Below are 20273 nucleotides of genomic sequence, written 5' to 3' on the forward strand. Positions count from 1 at the left end.
TTAGGTAAAACATCATGAGATGGGAATGTGCAGGGCTGTAACAAGATGTGAATGCATCCTTGTACTTACAAGATAAGAGAGACATTGATGGATTGAGAGGCAGGAAGCTAGCAGGGAAAGGATAGCAACAGTTTTAGTCATTGGACAAGTAATGATATGATGATGTTCTAAGCACATATCCAAGGGTATAAAAAATCACCATTTTGCTGATAACGGCAGAATGCATTCTCCGACTAACATGGTTAGTCGCAAGTGTTACAATCCGGTAATAAAGAACAAAGAACCCTAATTTCGACTCAGCCTGGTGTTTGTCTCACTCATTCATGAACAAAGCAGACCTAACACCGGGAGCTCCAGTTGCCTCCCATATTTCAAAATGTACAGGGTTGAGGTGAATTGGTTGTAGTTGGGCGGCATGGGTTTAAATGGCTAGAATCAACTTCTACTGTGATGTAAATTAAGAATAAGAATTATTCTAAACTGCGCCACTCATGGTATTTAAGTGCAGATGGGACATGTAGGGCATTGAACTCTGCATTACTGGGTCCCAGCATTTGATACTTCAGAAAGTGCCAGATTTCTTGATCTGTAACTGCAACTATGTTCCATTATAAATTGAAACACTCTTTGTTTTCCAAAAGGCTTTATGGCGCACCTTGCGGAACCCCGCCGACACCATCTCCCATGTGGCCTACCGCGTACTGGGCAAGTTTGGGGGCAGCAACAGGAAAATGCTGAAGGAGTCGCAGAAGCTGCAGTACGTCGTGACGGAGGTGCAAGGGCCAAGCATCACTGCTGAGTTTGCGGACTGCAAAGCATCAATTCAGCTTCCGATGGAGAAGGTGAGACGTGTGCACTATGCTCTCTTGAAGCAGAAGATCTTTGACTGTGCATCTGTGGGTGTTTAATTTGTGTTTGCCATTTGAAAATGATGTTGGAGAAACTAATGGGGCAGAGGAAGTAAATGAGTATTTTGCATCAGTCTTCACTAAGGAAGACCATAGCAATTTACCTGATAGTTAGAGGTCTCGAGGAATAGAATTAAGTACAGTCAAGATTACTAGAGAGAAAGTGCTTAGTAAGCTCAATGGACTATAGATAGATGAGTCTCCTGGACTGGATGAGGTGCCCCAATGGGTTCTGAAGGAGGTGGCTTTGGAGATTGTGGAGGCATTGGAAATGATTTTCCAGAAATCAGTAAACTCTCTGGCATGGTTCCAGAGGATTGGAATGTCGCAAACATAGTTCCACTGTTTAAGAAAGGACGGAGGCAGTAAAAAGGAAATACTCCAAATGAGGTCTCACCAGTACCCCATGGAGCCTCATCAACATCTCTTTACTCTTATACACTACTCCCCTTGAAATGAATGCTTCTACCATCTATCTTGGTGTCATCTGCAAATTTAGCCACAAAACCATTCAATCCATAATCTAAATCATCAATACACATTGTAAAGAGGCCCCAACACTGACCCCTGCAGAACATCACTAGTGACCAGCAACCAACCAACCAAAACAGGATCCCTTTATTCCCACCCTTTGCTTCCAGCCTATCAGCCAATGCTCCACCCAATCTCTTTCCTGTAATTCCACGGGCTCTCATCTTATTAAACAGCCTCTTATACGGCACCTTATTGAAGGCCTTTTGAAAATCCACCATGAACAGCCTCTCCCTTGTCCATCCTACTTGAGATTTCCTCCAAAAAAATCCATTAGTTTGGCCAGGCGGGATTTTCCCTTCATGAAACCATACTGACTTGGACCTATCATGTCATACGCCTCAAGGTATTTCATAACCTCGTCCTTGAGGATCAACTCCAATAACTTTCCAACCACTGATGTCAGACTAATAAGCCTATAAAGAGATGTTGATGAGGCTCCATGGGGTACTGGTAAGACCTCATTTGGAGTATTTTGCACAGTTTTGGCAAACATCTACAGGTGTGTAGTGGAAAGTGTGCTGGCTAGCTGGCTGGATCACTGCCTGGTATAGGGGCACCAATACATCTGAGTGGAAAGCCCTGCAAAAGGTAATGGATACAGCCCAGGGCATCACAGGCGAAACCCTCCACACCATTGAGAACATCTAAAGGGAACACTACTATCAGAGAGAAGCAGCAAATCATCAAGGACTCACACTGTGTAGCACATGCTCTGTTCAGGAAAGAGGTATAGGTGCCACAAGGCTCAAGTTCAGGAACATTTGCTCCCCGTCCACCATCAGACTCCTCAACAGCAAGCTCAATCAGGGACTCTTACTTTCCACTTTACTGCTGAATATTTAGACATACCATGCAGTATTAAATTTAATAATGCACAAGGGAAGACTTTGAATGGGTTTATATCCTGAGGTTAAATGTTATTTTCTGGTTTTGGTTACAGGCGATTGAAACAGCGTTGGATTGTCTGAAGAGTGCAAACACGGAGCCATATTATCGTCGACAGGCTTGGGAGGTTATCAAATGCTTTTTGGTTGCAATGATGAACCTTGATGATAACAAGCATTCACTGTACCAGCTACTCGCACACCCAAAGTACGGATGGCACAGGTTCACTTTAGAAGATAAAATTGGATTCATTGCATGTATAACCTCATAGTAATAGTTTCCTTGCATGTCTCAGAATTACCAAGATGCATTTTAACGCATTTGAGTTTAATTTAACAGCTGGAATGTGTGAAAGGGAAATTTGATTTTTTTTTTGTTTGTAGGTATTTTAGTATAATATTTTTCAGGCTTTGGTGAAGATACAGAAGGTGTTTAGAGCATAAGATTATCAGAATAGGAATGGGCAATTCGGCCCGTTGGGTCTGCTCCCCCATTCCATCGTGAGCTGATCCATTCTCCCACTCAGCCCCACTCCTCTGCCTTCTCCCCATTACCCTCGAAACCCTGACTATTTAGATACCTATCAATCTCTGCCTTAAATACACCCAACAACCTGGCATCCACATCTGCCCATGGAAGCAAATTCCAGAGATCCTCCTAAAGAAATTCCCCTGCATCTCTATTTTAAATGGATGCCCTTCAAATCTGAAGTTGTGCCCTCTTGTCCTGGACTTTCCTACCATGGGTTTATCAGGTTGCTATCTGGATTAGAGGGTAGGAGCTATAAGGAGAGGCTGGACAAACTTAGGTTTTCTCTGGAGTGTCAGAGGCTGAGGGGAGACCCAATAGAAGTTTATAAAATTATGCAAGTTATAGGTAGGGCAGATAAATCAGTCTCTTATTTGGGGTGGAAATGTCAAATGCCAGAGGGAATAGCTTCTCAAAGAGAAGTTTAAAACAGATTGACGAGGCGGTTTTTTTTTTTTGAAAACACAGCCAGGTGGGTGAGGTGACTAAAACATACTGGCAGGGGAAGGGTGGAAAGAAGATCCAATAACAAAGTGGAAGAGACATTCAGACAAGCGCAAGTACGGGTAGGGAATGAATGGAAATAAAACCCAGTACAGGCAGATGGGATCAGTTTAATTTGACATCGTGGTCAGCAAGGGCCTGTTGTTTGGTTTTGCCTTTTGAGTAATTGGTTTCAAGTTAAGCAGCAATGAGAGTAGAACATTAGGTATCTGTCAGACTTCCTGTTCATCACATTTCATGCTTTATTGCCTGTGTTTATCCTCTCAAACGATGTATCCTTTTTAGCTCATTGTAGGAGGGAAGTAGCAGAATCAAGGCCTCCCTATTCTGCCTGGTAATCCATTTTGGCTGTGCACATATGAATTTATTATGTGTCTGTTGCACGTGCCTCTTCAAGGCCATTGATGCTTTATTTTTAATTCCTGTGGCACATCTTTCTCTTGGTTCTATGCCAGGAAGTGCTCATTATTATGCCACAGTTCCCAGCTTGACTCTGTGCCACTGGGAGTGGTGATGTCCTGCACCTTTTTGCCATCACTGTGTCAAGTCGCCAAGTGACTGACTGTAACATTCCACACAAGATTCAAGATTCTTTTCTTGTCATGTAACAGAAAAAGAATATGTAATATTACACAAAATTGTCTTCTGGCTGCTATAAGTCAGAAGTCAGTTGCTATTAGTGTCGCCTGGCGCCCCTTTGAGAAAGAGAGTCAAAATAGAGTCCCTTCAGAGACATTGTGTGATTGTGGATTTGTTTCCAGCACTCCCGCAGCCTCTGCAGCCGCACAGAGTCCTGTTTAATTTGTCGGCCACACGAACTACTGATCCAAACCTCTGACAGGATCAGGAAGCCTTCAATGCCCGAGGCCCTTTGGGAGCCCTTTTTGCCTTCAGCATCTTCTTGAATCCCGGTTCTGTTACATTATTTCCTTGAACCAGTTTCCAGTAGCCCGCAACCTCTGTGGGTCAAAAATTAACTCTATACAACAAAGATATAAAGATGCATAACCAAGGTTTCAGGCTTGAGCCCTTCATCAAGGTAATTGAAATGTGGCCTCTTTCATGAACCTATTAGAATGGAAATTATTATTTACTTAAATTGATGATTTGAAACAGAATGAGGGTCATCTTACATTTTAATAAAGAAAAATGCCATGTGGTGCTTTTAAAGCAATAACCTCTTGATCTAAAAAAGTAGGATGTTTCTTTCACCAAGGTCTCTCATTGTAGTCCAAAGTTGAAGTTTGATCTTGGAAAACGAATGTGAAGGGCATTAATCTCTCCCTTAAACATACCCATTTACATGGCCTTCACGACCCCCTGTTGGGAAAAATTCCACAGATTCACCACCATCTTGACTGAAGAAATTCCTCCGCATCTCTGTTCTAACTGGACGTCTTTCAATCCTGAAGTTGTACCCTCTAGTTCTAGATTCTCCCACCTTTCCACATCTACTCTGTTCACGCCTTTCAGGCCTTTTGATCTCTTTGAGATCAGCCCCCCACCACCCCCATTCTCCCAAACTCCAACAAGTACTGGCCAAGATTCCTGGAATCATCCTTTCTTAAATGAGGAGCCAAAAACTGTTCACCGGACTCCAAGCTTTTTCTTCCTGATAAATAACTGGAAGACCCCATGCGTAGGTGCCTACTCTCGCGACGAGTGTGGGACATTTGCCCACCTGTGAGGATGCACCAGTGCTCAGCTACGGTACATATTTTCCCTCTGGACCCGGCTGCGCAAAGTCGGGAGGTTATAATGTGGGCAGGAAGCAATCTCCCCCTCAATTAAAGTGATGCTGAACTCCATCAAGGGAGAAGGTCAGCAGCCTAAGTGTTTCTCTGTCTTGGTGTCATTGCTCCTTGCATTCACCAGATTGATTAATATTTCAGCCTTTTGAATCCAAATGAAAAGACTTGAACACAGTAAATTGTAAATCTTGAAACATCATTCAGTAATCACGTTTGCTTGTCAGCGCATGTACATTTTGGAACGCACTTGTCCTATTTTCAGCAGGTGTCCCTGAATAGCCATGATGAAATTGAAACATCCATCTTCTGTGTAGTCACTTGTTGTTGACAGTGTTAATATGGAGTAATTGAACTGAGTCGGCTGATCAAAATGTAAAAGAAATGCATCTATCCGCAGTTTGCCTTTTTTCACAGTTGATCATGCATCAAGTTAATTTGACTTTATCTCTCAGCTTCACAGAAAAGGCGATACCCAGTGTGATTATATCACACCGTTACAAAGCGCAGGACACTCCTGCTCGTAAAACGTTTGAACAGGCGCTGACGGGCGCATTTATGTCAGCTGTCATTAAGGACCTGCGGCCCAGCGCGCTGCCATTCGTGGCCAGCTTAATCCGTCATTACACCATGGTGGCCGTAGCTCAACAGTGCGGTGAGTTGGTGTCACTGGGTGAGTGGTTGGGATTCCTGACGTTGTTGAATGTTACTGGAACTGGCAGGCTTGAAGTGTAAGGAGAGGCAGGGACTTTTCCCCTGGAGTGTAGAAAGGAGAACTTAGGGAGTTTTAAAGAGCACCAAACAAGCCCTATGGCCCATCTAATTTGTGTCAATCTATTATTCTGCCTCTTACCATTGAGCTGAATACCTCTCCCATCCAAACTTTTATGAAATGTCAAAATTGAGCCCATATTCACCACTTCAGCTGGCAGCTTGTTTCACATAATCTGAGTGAAGACGTTCCCCCAGTGTTCCCTGTAAACATTTTGCCTTTCACCCTTAACCCATGTTATAAAATTATGAGGGGCTTGGAGAAGGTAAATAGTCTTTTCCCCAGGGGTAGGGAAATCTCAAACCAGATGATTGAATGTGAGAGGGGTATTTTTAAAAGGAATCTGAGGGGCACCCTTTACACACTCAGGATTGTGGGTGTTTGGATGGGCTGGCAGAGAAAATGTAAAGTTTAAAAGATGTTTAACACAGTGCATGGATAGGAATGGTTTATAACAGTGGTTTTTAAAACTTTTTCTTTCCACTTACCTCCTCCCCTCCCCCTAGCTGTTTATTTAGGTGCCTGCCTGCCTGCCTTTTGCTCAGCCCAGAAATATTCCTTTAGTTGCTGTGTGACCTGCTGAGCTTTTCCAGCACCCATGTCCTTCTAGACCAGTGGTTTTGAAACGTTTTCTTTCCACTCACATCCCACCTTAAGTTATCCCTATCCCATCGGTGCTCTGTGATTAGTAAGGGATTACTTATGGTGGGATTGAGTGGGAAGGGAAGGTTGAGAATCACTGCTCTAGACCCAATTGTTACTGAAATTTTTTGTTTGAAAAAAATTGTCATTGGCCCATTTCCTTTGGAGTTGTGAAACCATGCACATAACGAGTCAATTAGGTACAATTAAAACTTTTCAAACTTTTTCTTTCCTCCCACATACCATCTTAAGTTATCCCTTACTAATCACAGACCACTGATAGCATAGGGATTTCTTAAGGTGGTATGTGAGTGGAAAGAAAACGTTTCAAAACCACTGGTCTAGAAGGACATGGGTGCTGGAAAAGCTCAGCAGGTCACACAGCATCTAAAGGAATATTTCTGGGCTGAGCAAAAGGCAGGCAGGCAGGCGCCTGAATAAAAAGCTAGGGGGAGGGGAGGAGGGAGGAAGAGACAGGAGGAGGGGTACCGGGGCTAACAGGTAAGAGGCCATTGGTAGATACAGGTGGGAGGGTAGGACAAAAATGCTGAGAAGTAATGGGTGAGGGGGTAGCTTTCCGAATGGAGATAGAAGGGAAAGGGGTGGGAGCTGGAGGAAAGGAAGTAGGGATAGGGAAAGGAAGAGACTCGGACAGGGAACTGGAGACTCGGCCAGAAACTGGAGAAGTTGACGTTAATGCCGTCAGAATATTAGGTGGTGTTCCTCCAATTTGTGGGTCGCCTTGATTTGTTGTGCATGAGGCGATGGATATACAAGTCAGTGTGGGAATGATGTGTGGAATTAAAATTGTTGGCCACTGGGAGATCCCTATTGTTGTAGCAGGCAGACCTCTTCCTCCCTCCTTTCTTGGCCCCCCCCCACCCCCCCATATTTTCATTCAGGCACCTGCCTGCTTTTGGTTCATATCATGGCAAAGATCTTGCGCCCGAAACATTGGTTGCTCTTTACTTCCTATGGATACTGCCTGACCTGCTCCTCCAGCACCTTTGAGCCTTGCATTACAATCCCAGCGTTTCAGACCTTCCAGTTTCATTGGAAGGACATGGGACTAGTTTGGTAGGCATGGACAAATTGTGTTAAAGGGCCTGTTTTTGTGTTATACGCACCATGACATAGGGGAAGGGAAAATGGTGGGGAATATCTTTTTACACTTGCGGGTGTGAAATTCCATTCACTAAGTACTGGAGAAACTGGAGTCACCTTGCATCCATGTTAGCCTGTTGAGTTTAGAATGGAACATAACAGCACAGTACAGGCCCTTCAGGCCTTGATATTGTGCTGACCTTTATATTCTTACCAAAAACAAATCCTCCTAATGTCATAACCCTCTATTTTTCTTTCATTCCTGTACCTGTCTTAGAGGCTCTTAAATGCCCCTAATGTTCCAGCCTCCACCACCCCCTGGTAAGGCATTCCAGGCACCTGCACCTCTCTGTATGTAAAAAAAAACTTTACCCCTGATGTCTCCCTTAAACTTTCCTCCCTTCACTTTGTACAGATGTCTTCTGGCATTTGCTACTCCTGCCTTGGGAAGCAGGCACTGGCTGTCTACCTTAGGCTGCCTTTTGAATCTTGTTAACCTCTATTCCTCTATTACGTCTCCTCTCATCCTTTGCTCCAAAGCGACAAGTCCCAGCTCTGCTAACCTTGCCTCATAAGACCTATTTTCCAATCTAGGCAATATCCTGGTGAATCTCCTCTGCACCCTTTCCATAGCTTCCACATCTTTCCTGTAATGAGGTGACCAGAACTGAACACAATATTCCGAGTGTGGTCTCATGAGAGATTTGTAGAGTTGCAGTATGACCTCTCGATTCTTGAACTCATCGTTCGACTGTTGAACCTCATCATCCCATAGGTCTTCTTAACTATCCTATCAACCTTGAGAGATGTTTCTCCAGGACATTTGTGTTTTGCACTTGACCCCAGCATCTGCAGGTTTTATTGTGTGAAACTCCATTTGTAATTCAGTGGCTATGGGTGCAGAATGCCTAGTGCAACTCTGTTCTGTCACATTATTCTGGTGTGCACATTAAAAATTGTTCTGTGCTTATGTTGACAACATTGCCTTTTGTCAATAGTGTAGGGACTCTGCTTTGACAGCTCAATTGCACAGACACCTATTCAGCTGCCAGTTTCAGTTAAAGAAAGGATTTCCATTTCCCAAGCACTTCTCATGACCTTAGGGCTTCCGAAACCTCTTTACTGGCAGTGAGATGCTTTTTGAAGTGTTTGTGTGGAGGCTACCAGTTTCATAGCAAGTTCGCTTAAACACCACTGAGATAAATGATTGGGTACTTCAAGCGGAAACATTAAATTACGATGCAGCAGACCATTCATTCAGTCCTAACAGGCTCGTTGAAGAGAAATTCCCAGTCGTGTTTTCCTGACCGTTCCTTAGAAGGTATCCTGTCCGGATGCTTCGCAACCTGATGGGGGAAACTGCTCTGCCCAGGTTCACAAGTAACTGTAGGGAGTTGTGAATACGCTCCTATACCTCCCGCTGTCTTGGAAAAGCTGCCAACATATTAAAACAGCCATTCTCAAGGGGGCCCATTAACCTTCCCCTCCACAACACCCTGCCCCCCCCACCCCCCGGAAACACAGCACATTTAAGTGTGCTACAGAAAGAAATAATAAAATATTTTTTGTTTTCTCTATAGTCAGTATGGAAGAAACCAATTTAACTTGGCTGCTTCACAGGGAAGGGGAGGAGCCTATAAACTTTGAGCAAAGTCATAAGGGGGCCATAACCAAAAAAAGGTTGAGAATGGTTGTATTAAATGACTCACTTCAGTCTGTTCACACCACCTCCTTACATTGGACAGAAGATGCACGAGCTTGAAAACATGACACTCCAGATACAAGGACACTTTCATGCTGCTATCAGACGCTTAAGTGCATGGTAACAGGCCTTCCGAGCCACGGGTCACTGGTGCTGTAAAAGTGTTGCACTAACCCTCTAACTGTGATAGAGTTAATTGTCACATACACGGTTACAGAATACAGATGCAATGAAATTCTTACTTGCAACGCACAAACAAAAAGTACAAATTATGTTACCACAACATGATGACAGATGGGGCAGCATGGTTCGTGCAACACTGTTACAGAACCAGTGGCTGGGGTTCGAATCCAGCGTTGTCTGTAAGGAGTTTGTACGTTCTTCCCCTATGTGCGTGGGTTTCCTCCCACCCTTCAAAATGTATGTGGCTGTAGGTTAATTGAGTGTAATTGGGCGGCGTGGTCTTGTGGCCCGAAAGGACCTGTTTCTGAGCTCCATGTCTAAATTTTAAAGGATAGGCACATATTTACGGTTGCAATTAGTACAAAAGAATGTTATGTCTCAATCGTCATGAGGCTCTCCATTGCTTCCTCCCAGGCCCCTTCTTGCTGCAGTGTTACCAAGTAGGCAGTCAGCCAAGCACAGCCATGTTTCATAGTGAGGAGAATGGATCAAAAGGAATGGACCCACTTGTCCTCATCGATGCCATTGCCATCTGCATGGCGTATGAAGAAAAAGAGCTCTGCAAGATCGGAGAGGTGGCTCTGGCTGTCATCTTCGATGTGGCAAGCATCATCTTGGGCTCCAAGGAACGGGTCAGTGGCTTTGAATTTCTGAATGTGTTCCATCGTATCAAAGGTTACCTGCCTGCTGTGCAGAATCGATGAAAAGGAAAGAACTACAGAAGGGAGGAAAGTTTAGGGGAGACTTTAGGGGTGTTTTGTTTTTACACAGAATTGTGGGTGCCTTGCCAGGTGGTGGTGGACGCCGAAACAGTGGGGACAGGCACATGGATGAAAGAAAAATAGAGGGTTATGAGGTAGAAAGGGTTTAGCTTTTTTAGTAGGAATATATAGGTCAGTATAATAACAAGGGCTGAAGGGCCTGTACTATCCTGGAGTATTCTATATTCTATGAAGTCAAAGTCTAATTGTAGGCTTCGATGTGGGACAAATGCAGGCAGTTGGGACATGCCCGGAATGCCAGCTTGGACAAGTGGGCTGAAGGGCCTGTTTTGCACTCTGTGACTCTTAAGTGTAGTCGCCCCTATAATGCAGAGAATCCATCTGCCTCTTCGCAAGCTCCCCCAAGCATTGGTTTTACCTTTTGACCAGATAATCAACAAAAGACAAACTGTTAGCAATTTGTGCATTCCTGTCCAAACTCCTGCTGCAGTCATTTATAACTAAGATCTGTGGGATAAGATCTTGGAGAGGGTGGTGAATGTGTGGAATTCTCCACTACAGAACGGTGGGTTTGAAGAGAAAGCAGATAATGTTTGAAAAAATTGCAAGTTGTGGAGACCAGCACAGAGGAGAAGACGAGCCCTGGGGTGGATCAGTCATGGTTAAATTGGATGACTTAGCAGAGTTGAACCTTCTGCTTCTGTGTCCTTGTGCTCCCCTGCTTCTCCTCAGAGTCATGTTGTGGGATTTCTTTTCCACCCCTACATAAGGTCTTGGTTTACCATTTCATCCAAGAGGCTGATAGATGCCCTTGTTTTGGTTCTAAATCTCTGGATTCTGAAGTAACACTCCATAAAATTCCTCTAGGCCTGCCTGCTGCCTTTATTCTCTTACATCGTGGAGCGTCTTTGCGCCTGCTGTTACGAACAAGCGTGGTATGCGAAACTTGGAGGCGTCGTGTCCATCAAGTTTTTAATGGAACGTCTTCCTTTGATTTGGGTGCTGCAGAATCAACAAACCTTTCTGAAGGCTCTACTTTTCGTCATGATGGACCTGACAGGCGAGGTACAGTGCTTTTCTCACATGGTGGTGAAGGGGGCCACTGGGTGCTTTCCATGTTTAACATCAGTGTGATAGAAATTTGTTCCGGGTAATCTAGAAGACAGTTGGGATGTTGGCCTTCATTGCTCGAGAGATTTCTCCCCATTTTCTAAATCAGGAGTGTTATGTGTGGATAAACAGGATCACCAGATCCCAGGAGCAGGCCCATCTGAACACGGGCTCATGAAACAGTAATCTGTTATGGTTTCTATGCAGCCACTGCAAAATGGGAAATTTTTGCAAAATTCCCACTAAATAGGCTGTAAAAAGTTTGGAACAGAAATAAGTGACTTATTCCCGTTTGGAAATTTTTCCTGTGGTAGCTTAAGACATTTTTGTGGACTGCCTGCAATCTAAACTGAACTGCAGATTGTCTGCAACACTGGGTTAATGAATAGAACAAATTTGCAAGTCTTGCCTCTTCTGATATTCTGTGCAAAATTGTGTAAGGGAATGGAGGTTTCGAGTTTTGGTCATTTGTGAATGAAAGACCATGCTAGAAGGTAGGAAAAAAAAATTTGAATTGAAAATACTAAATTCGATGTAAAAAACACACACACACACACACACACACACACACACACACACACACACATACAATACTCGCCATCCCTTGATACAGTGCAGGCATGGCTCTGATCTAAACTAAATTAGGGGCAGTGATTTCTTGACACCACCCTTTGTCAGCGCACACCTTACCAATGACTCTCCAGCGTCGCCCATGGTTTGCAACTTTGAGTGGAGTTCGGGTTCATGCCGGGGAAGAAAAGAGGCAGATGGTCCACACATGGTTGGCTGTATAGTGCATTCGGCACAGAGAGTCTGGCCCAGGTATCAATGAGGAAATTCAAAGGGCCAGAGAGGTCACATGACCCTGAACGATCCACATTCTGACCAGGTTCCAGACAGAGGTCACATGGCCCATCACATTCCATTCTACAGTGAGAAAATTGATGCAAAGGGATCTGGGAGTCCTCGTGAAGGGTACCCTGAAGATAAACTTACAGGTTGAGTTAGTGGTGAAGAAAACAAATGCAATGCTGGTGTTCACTTCAAGAGGAATAGAAATAAGAGCAGGGATGTAATCTTGAGGCTTTATAAGGCACTGCAGAGACCTCTCTTGGAATATTGTGAGCATTTTTGGACTCCTCGATAAAGGAAGGATGTCCTGATGTTGGAGAAGCTTTAGAGGAGGTTTAAGATGATTCCGGGGATGAAAGGGTTATCATAGGACGAGCGTTTGAAGGATCTTGACCTGTACTCATTGGAATCTAGGAAAATGAAGGGGGACGTCATTGAAACATTTCAATTTTTGAAAGCCATGGAGAGAGAAAATGTAGAAAGATTGTTTCCCATGGTGAGAGAGTGTAGGACAAGAGGGCACAACTTCAGGATTGAAAGGCAATCAGTTAGAATAGATGCGGAGGAATGTCTTCAGCCAGTGAGTGGTAAATCTGTGGAATTTGTTGCCACAGGTGGTTGTGGAGGCCAGAGATTGATAGGTTCTTGATTAATCAGGTTACAGGGAGAAGGCCAGGCAGTGGGGCTGAGTGGGAAAATGGATCAGCTTTTTAAATGTTCTTTTTGGTATATTTAGGTCAGCACAACATCATGGGCCAAAGGACCTATACCGTTCTGTAATGTTCAATGTTCTAACACCTTGTAATTTGAGGCTTCTCTTATCTAAGGGTACGTTTATGCACAGGAAATTGTTTTTTTCTAATCAAAGGCAGTACATTTTTACCAAAGGCAGAGGAATGGTGTAGACACAGAGCTGGAAGAGCCCTCAGCTATGTCTGACCTACTTTGCACAGCGTTTACTCTGTGTATTAAACAGCTCCAGCAATGCCAGATATATTCATGAGAATGTTCCCTGGGTTTTGATAGCATAGGAATAAAGTGGTATGACTTTGCCCAAAATAATCCTTCATTTATAAATGCCTTTAACATTCTGAAGCCCTTCTCAAAATCATTAGCATTAGTAAACTTGGCAATGCAATGTTCAAGGAAAGGTTTAGGGAGGAAATTTGAGCCTGGGTTCCTGGCATCTTAGGTTACTATCTGTGAAGGAGTAAGGAAAATCATGGATGCATGTGGCTGTAATTGAAGGAGGGTAGAGGTTGCTGAACAGTTTCAGGGCTGGGGGAGGTTCATGGGAGCCCATGAACCAATTTGTAAATCAAGGTGTAACTGAACTGGGAAAAAACGTGCAAAGCAAAATGCTGCTGGACATGTAAAAAAGGGAAAATGGAGAAAGTACTTAGCAGGCCATGCAGCATTTGTGGAGAAGGAAAGAAAGTTAGCATTTGAGGTTGATGACTTTTCAATGTCGCACAGTTGTGATGAGTGAACAGGGCTAGGATGCAGGCAACAGAAAAGTATGATGAAAAGTCTTGTTAGAGAGCAGTACCGCATTGGAATCAGTCCACATGATGTCCAGATCAAACCCAACTCTTGTACCAACCTCCACCACTACCCATGCCAGTGTATACCAGGTACTCACCACTCTGTGTAAAAGAAAATGCCCCATCTTCCTGAAACGTTCTCCCCGCCCTCTTTCCCTCCCCCCCCCCCCCCCAATCTTAATGCATGTCCTATGTGTGTCACACTTTTACCCTGAGGGAAACATTTTGTCAACCCTATCATGGCTCTCATCGTGATATAAACTTCTGTCTGAATGCCCCCTCAGCCTCCAAGGCTCCAGAGAAAACCACCTGTTTGATCAACCTGTCCTTGAAGCTCATGCCTTTTGAAACTAGGCAACATTCTGGTAAACAACTTCTGCGCCATTTCCAAAGCCTCCATATCCTTCCTGTAATGGGGCGACAAGAATTGCACACGGTACAAGTGAAGCAACTCTTCACTTGTGAATCTATGAGTGTTATCTACTGCATCCTGTGCTCCCATTGTGACCTTCTCTACATTGGAAAGTCTGAACGCAGACTGGGAGATCGCTTCACTGAGCACCTTTGCTCTGTCTGCATCAATGAATGGGATCTCCCAGTGGCCAGCCATTTCAATTTGCGCCAAACTCCCCATGCTGACATGCCTGTCCATGGCCTCGTATACTGCTAAACCAAGGCAACCTGTAAAATGGAGGGGCAATACCTAATATTCTGTCTGGGCGCTCTCCAATGTTAAGTCTCTTAACATAGACTTCTCCTGTTTCTGCCAGTGTACTCCCCATTCTTCCCTATCCCTCTGTTTTCTTCCTTCAGCTCTCCACCCCTTCACCAAGCTATGCCCCCTCTCCTGTTTACTGGTGTGCCCTCCCTTCCTTTTCCACCTATTTCCTCCTGCCTGTGGCCTGTGCTCCATCCCCGGCATTTTATTCAGACGCCTGCCTACAATTTTCTCACACCTTGATGAAAGGCTCCAGCCTGAAATGTTGGTGATGCGTCTTTACTACGTGGAGTGTGCTGTTTAATCTGCCGAGTTTCTCCAGCATTGTGCTTTCATTGCACACAGTACTCCATGTTTTACACAGCTGGTGTATCCTGTTCTGAAATTGACCCTGAAGGGATAACTGCTTCTCACTAGGTTTCCAATGGTGCAGTTGCCATGGCTAAGACGACATTGGAACAGCTGCTGGTTCGCTGTGCTACTCCCCTGAAGGATGAGGAGAAGTCTGAAGAGCTGCTTACGGCTCAGGAGAAGTCGTTCCACCATGTGACCCACGACCTGGTTCGCGAAGTGACATCACCGAACTCCACCGTGCGGAAGCAGGCCATGCATTCCTTGCAAGTGCTTGCCCAGGTGACGGGGAAAAGCGTCACTGAAATCATGGAGCCACACAAAGAGGTGAGATGGGAACCGCGCTTTGCGACTTCTGATGCTCAGAGAATCCCTCGTTGATCACTGAGGCCTCTGTCGGTTGGTGTCACCACTTGTGAGAACATCCTGTTCTTTGCAATCCATTCATGCTTGTCTAGGCTCCTTGAGTAGATGAACAACTTCTGCTAAGCATCATTAAGACGAGCAGTCTTTTTCCCCAGGGCAGGTGATTCTGCAGCTGGAGGACATAGGTTTAAAGGGAGAGGGGAAAGACTTAAGAGAAAACTTGAGAGACAATATTTTGACTGAGAGGGTGGACCATATCTGGATTGAGCTGCTGGATGAAACTGAAAGTGGACGTAATTACAACATTCAGAAGACGGTCAGATTTACACTTGAAAGGGCATAGAAGGAAATGGGCCAAGTGGAGGCAAATGAGAGTAGCCAGGGCCTGTTCTATGTTGAGAAACTAGGTGCTGGAATTTTCAGCAAAAAAAATCTGCCTTGATGAAGGGTTTGGATCTGAAACACCAACCATTTTCTTTCTCCCATGGATGCTGTCGACTCGCTGAGTTCGTCCTGCAAGTTGTTTTTATTCCATAGCTGTTTCCAGCATCCTGTGTGTCCATTGTGTTATGATCGGGTTTATTCTTCAAATGGCACCAACAACCCTACTTGTTGAACTGACGAATACCGTGCAGTGATACTGTCAGGTTGAAAAGGCATAGTGATGGATTCGTGGAATGCACCTTAACATTTTTACATTTAAATTTTTAAAATTAAATTTGTTTAAATGTAGACATACAGGCCCTTCCAGCCCATGAGCCCGTGTTGCCCAATTACACCCATTATACCTACAACCCCTGTATGTTTTGAAGGGTAGGAGGAAACTGGAGCACCCAGAGGAAACCCATGCAGACACAGGGAGAACGTACTATCTCCTTTCAGACAACACCAGATTCGAACTCAGGCCGCCTGCTCTGTAACAACATTGTGTTAACCAGGCCGCAAAGCAACTTGATTGATTTTTCACCTGTATTTTAATCTGGTGTTTGATTATTCATGTGGCAGTGTTATAGGGTGGATAATTCCGTATTTTACGTGAAGTCTTTGGTGAATCCAGTTTCTGTAGGCAGGCTAGTTCATTCCTTTTAATTTAGAGGCATAGTGCAGTAACAGGCCCTTCTGGTCTACGACCCTGCGACACCCAAATATACCAATGTGATCAATTAATCTACTAACCTACTGTACACCTTTGGAAAGTCAGAGGATCCCATGGAGAGACTGTAGAAACTCCTTGCAGACAGTGGTGAATTCAAACCCAGGTTGCTGGCCCTGTGATAGCATTGCGCTAACCCTGCCGCCCTCTGATGTTATAGCCAGGGTGACGTGTGCCTCAGTGTGGAACCCATCCATGCGCTGAATGTTACCCTGGGCTTTTCTTTGTGGCTAGGTCCTACAAGACATGGTTCCGCCCAAGAAGCACCTGCTGCGACACCAGCCAGCGAATGCTCAGATCGGGCTGATGGAAGGAAATACATTCTGCACCACCCTCCAGCCCAGACTGTTCACCATGGACCTCAATGTTGTGGAGCACAAGGTGTTTTATACAGAGGTAGGTGATGGATCAGCCTCGTCTCTCCCCCTGAGCCTTTTTTCCCTGTGACTGTTCACCTGGAGCAATGCACCTTTGGTAACATTGTTGTGAGATAATGGGAGCCAACTGTCCAATCAAATCATTAGCCACCCGTAACACCTTGTCTTCTGTCTCGTTACTGTCCAATGGGACGCCATTAATATTGACCTCCAATTTCCCTATCCTGTGTGTCTCTCTTTCCATTCCTCCAGACCCCCCCCCACCCCACTTCTCTGATCTTTGCCCTCTGCCCTCTTCCCCATCACTCAGCTTCTTTCTCTTCTACCCTCCCACCTGTACCAGTGTAATACAAGTAGCAAAGCTACCGGCTACCATCATGCCCATCTTCTACAGGAGCTCTATCCAGAGTGTCCTAGCCGGCTGCATCACAGTGTGGGTACGTTTGCTGCAGAGAAATGGATCGAAGGTCCATCCACAGGGCCACAAGAGTGGCAGAGAGGATCACTGGGGTCTCCCTTCCATCGACATGATCGGCCTGGATCGTTGCCTGAAGAGGGCCTGCAAAATCATTAAAGACCCCTCCCACCCTGCTCACAGCATTTTACAACTGCTTCCATCTGGAAAGAGATACAGGAGTATCAAAGTCAGCACCACAGGCTGAGGAACAGCTTCAGAACACTGAACGACCAAAAGGAACTGCTCACGCTAACCATTCAAGACTCTCATGTTCATGAAACAATACTTAGTTATTTATTTGTATGGATGAATACTTGACCTGCATCTGTATTGTTTGTCTGTATGTGTGTTATGTCTGGTTGTGTGTCTGCATGTTTTGCACCGAGGTCCAGAAAATGCTGTTTTGTCAGGTTGTACTTGTCCGATCAGAAGACAATAAATTTGACGTGACTCTAACCTGTTAGACCGCATCCCTTCCCCTTCCTCCCCCCACCAATGTTTGCCCGTTTCTTCTTATTCCTGATAAAGCACTCAACCCGAAGCATTGGACACCCTTTGCTTTCTATGGATGCCACATGACTTGCTGAGTTTCTCCAGCACGTTTGTGTATTGCACTTGACCCCAGCATCTGCATACTTTCTTGTTTAACTCAAAAAAAAAAGTCCAGCTATTTTGACTGATGACTTGGCTTGAGAAGTTTTCTTTTCAATGAGTTCAGCCTTGCTGGTTTTAAGATCTACAGTGACAGTTTTAATTTCAAGGCCGTCCATGCAAAGAGCAATCAGAAGCAAGACAGTCATTTACTTCAGGCGAATGCACACCTTGGATGATTTGATTCACTCGAGAATGAGGGTGTCAACATTTCTGCACATCAGTTAGTAGACATTGCTGCAGCTTTCCAAGTTTGTGTATTATTACGTCGAAGGAATACACGTCTTCATCACTTTAAAGGAACCATCTGAATCTTAGGTAAACACAAAATCCTCTGGTGTTATTTTCAGGGGAGCAGAGGAGACCTGGCATTAAACAAGAAAATTAGCGGATGCTGGGGTCAAGTGCAATACATAAACGTGCTGGATCATGCAGCATCCATAACACCAAGGGTCCCAGCTTGAAACGTTGGTTACCCTTTTACTTCCTGTAGATGCTGCGTGACCTGCTGAGTTTCTCCAGCACTTTTGTGTATTGCAGAGGATGTCTGGCCAGTACGTACCCTGGGATAACATCCCATTAAAAGAAATTTATCATTAATTTGCCTTGCCGTTGTCTGTTGGAACCTGGTGTGTTCAGTTCGGCAAACAGTGCATTCCTTCAGGCAACGGTGATTGAGTTTATCTCACTGAATTTGAACAGCTTTTGATATTTTGAGAAGATAAATGATCCAATCTGTAACTGAACTGATCTAGGAAGTTGTCGCAATTAACTTCCCAACAGAGTCCCTCTAACTAAGCAACAATCTAGCAGCACTTGCCTTCTGAAAGACTCTAGTTTGTAATATTCTTTCCAGTTCCATTTCCTGTTATGTATTGAATGAAGTGCTGGGTGTTGGTTTAAAAATAGTGGCAATCTGTAAGATGCATTTATTCCAAGGTTTCTGTGCTGGAAGTATTGTATGGTCACAAAGCTGTCCTCAGTAACAAACATCCATCAGTTGAAGAGTTCCATTTAGCGGATGATGGGAATCAACTTGCTGAATGCTTTTTATCTTTTTCCAGTTGCTGAATCTGTGCGAGGCTGAAGACATTGCTCTGATGAAATTGCCCTGCTACAAAAGTCTGCCTTCCCTTGTACCTCTACGCATTGCTGCCCTGAGTAAGTGAAACTTTGGCAACCAGGTCTTCTCAAAGCAACTTGGCTGCTCCATGTAACCACCTTGCAATCGACTGAAAAGTGGTTTGGGAAGTGTTTGAGAATGCTGTAGAGCAGCCACTCTCAACGGGGGTCACGATCTGATATCATAAAATATTTTTGTCTTTGATGTTGTTGGTAGGAGAGAACTATGGAAGAAATCAACTAAACGACAGCCTCACAGGGAAGGGGGCTCATAAACTGAGCAGAGTCCTAAGGGGGCCATAGCCAAAAGCTATAGAGTGAGTTAGTCTGTAAGATGATACAGTGTGCCTTGTAGATACAATGTAGCAGTCATATTGTAGTACAACACATTCTCAATGGAGGCCCTACAGCCCCCCAAGGTAGGGGGGCACAGCACATTTAAGTAAAAGCATAGTCTTCTCATAAATATTCTTCTTTTTTTTTGTGTATTAGTAGGAGAAAAGTAGGGAAGAAACCAAAACTTGACTGTGTCACAGGGAAGGGGGTCCACAAGTTTTGAGCAGAGTCCTGGAGGGAGGAAAGAGGCCATAGCCGATAGTATATGGATTCAGCTGGAAGGTTTTGCGACTCGTCGGAACTGCTGATCACTAGTTAGGCCAGCGCAGGAGGATGTGAGCAAGGAAAGACACTTGTGGATCCAGCATTGGATTACTCCAGCGAGCACGTCGCTACAGGGGACATGTCTGTTTGCATTCAAGGATGGTGGAGGAAAGGTATCTCTATAAACATCTCAATGCCTTGCTCCATAGTCAGTGTTCCCACTGCCCCTCTCAATTGATTCCCAACATCAGCCCCTTTTTGGTGTACGAGTTTTCTAGACGTCTTCTCCCTATTGTGTGTAGAAGGTGTTTCTGTCTTTTGAATGCATGAAGTCCATAATACTTACCAACAGAGCCTGGCTGCTGTCACTTTACCAGCGTTGCACTAACCGCTACGCTAACCATGTGGCCCTTGACACTTCTTTAACATACTGGTCTCTTTCCTCTGTGGTTGCTACATGTCATTATTATGTCTTCCTTGTATCAGTGTCATAAATATTTCCTGAGTCTAACTTTTCTATCCCCTGCCACTCCCCTTGTGGTCTCTCACTCTGTCCTTCTCTAACATCTCTGAGCTCCTTACCCAACTTCCTTTTCTCCTTTATAAATGTAATTTCACCTTTTTTTGGTTATGTTTGTCTTGATAGTCCCAGGCAGTAGTGTGACAGATTATGTTATATTATATTGTATATAGCTATGTTTTAAAGGAGATAAATTGTGGCAGGTTTTTTAGTGTAGGTC

General features: G+C 44.5%; 1 protein-coding gene across 4 annotated transcripts in view; it reads left to right on the plus strand.

Moving 5' to 3' along the window:
• trrap (transformation/transcription domain-associated protein) overlaps window positions 1–20273 on the plus strand; it is a 228147-nt gene that overhangs the window by 48814 nt on the left and 159060 nt on the right. For all 4 annotated transcript variants that reach the window (XM_069906478.1, XM_069906479.1, XM_069906482.1 and 1 more), the window contains exons 21-28: window positions 642–842; window positions 2383–2534; window positions 5563–5762; window positions 9925–10142; window positions 11100–11297; window positions 14874–15134; window positions 16561–16722; window positions 18876–18972. In XM_069906478.1, coding sequence (XP_069762579.1) covers window positions 642–842; window positions 2383–2534; window positions 5563–5762; window positions 9925–10142; window positions 11100–11297; window positions 14874–15134; window positions 16561–16722; window positions 18876–18972 — 1489 coding nt within the window. The remainder of the gene's footprint in view (window positions 1–641; window positions 843–2382; window positions 2535–5562; window positions 5763–9924; window positions 10143–11099; window positions 11298–14873; window positions 15135–16560; window positions 16723–18875; window positions 18973–20273) is intronic.

The sequence above is a fragment of the Narcine bancroftii genome, chromosome 12, assembly GCF_036971445.1.
Source record: "Narcine bancroftii isolate sNarBan1 chromosome 12, sNarBan1.hap1, whole genome shotgun sequence".
Taxonomy (NCBI): Eukaryota; Metazoa; Chordata; class Chondrichthyes; order Torpediniformes; family Narcinidae; genus Narcine; species Narcine bancroftii.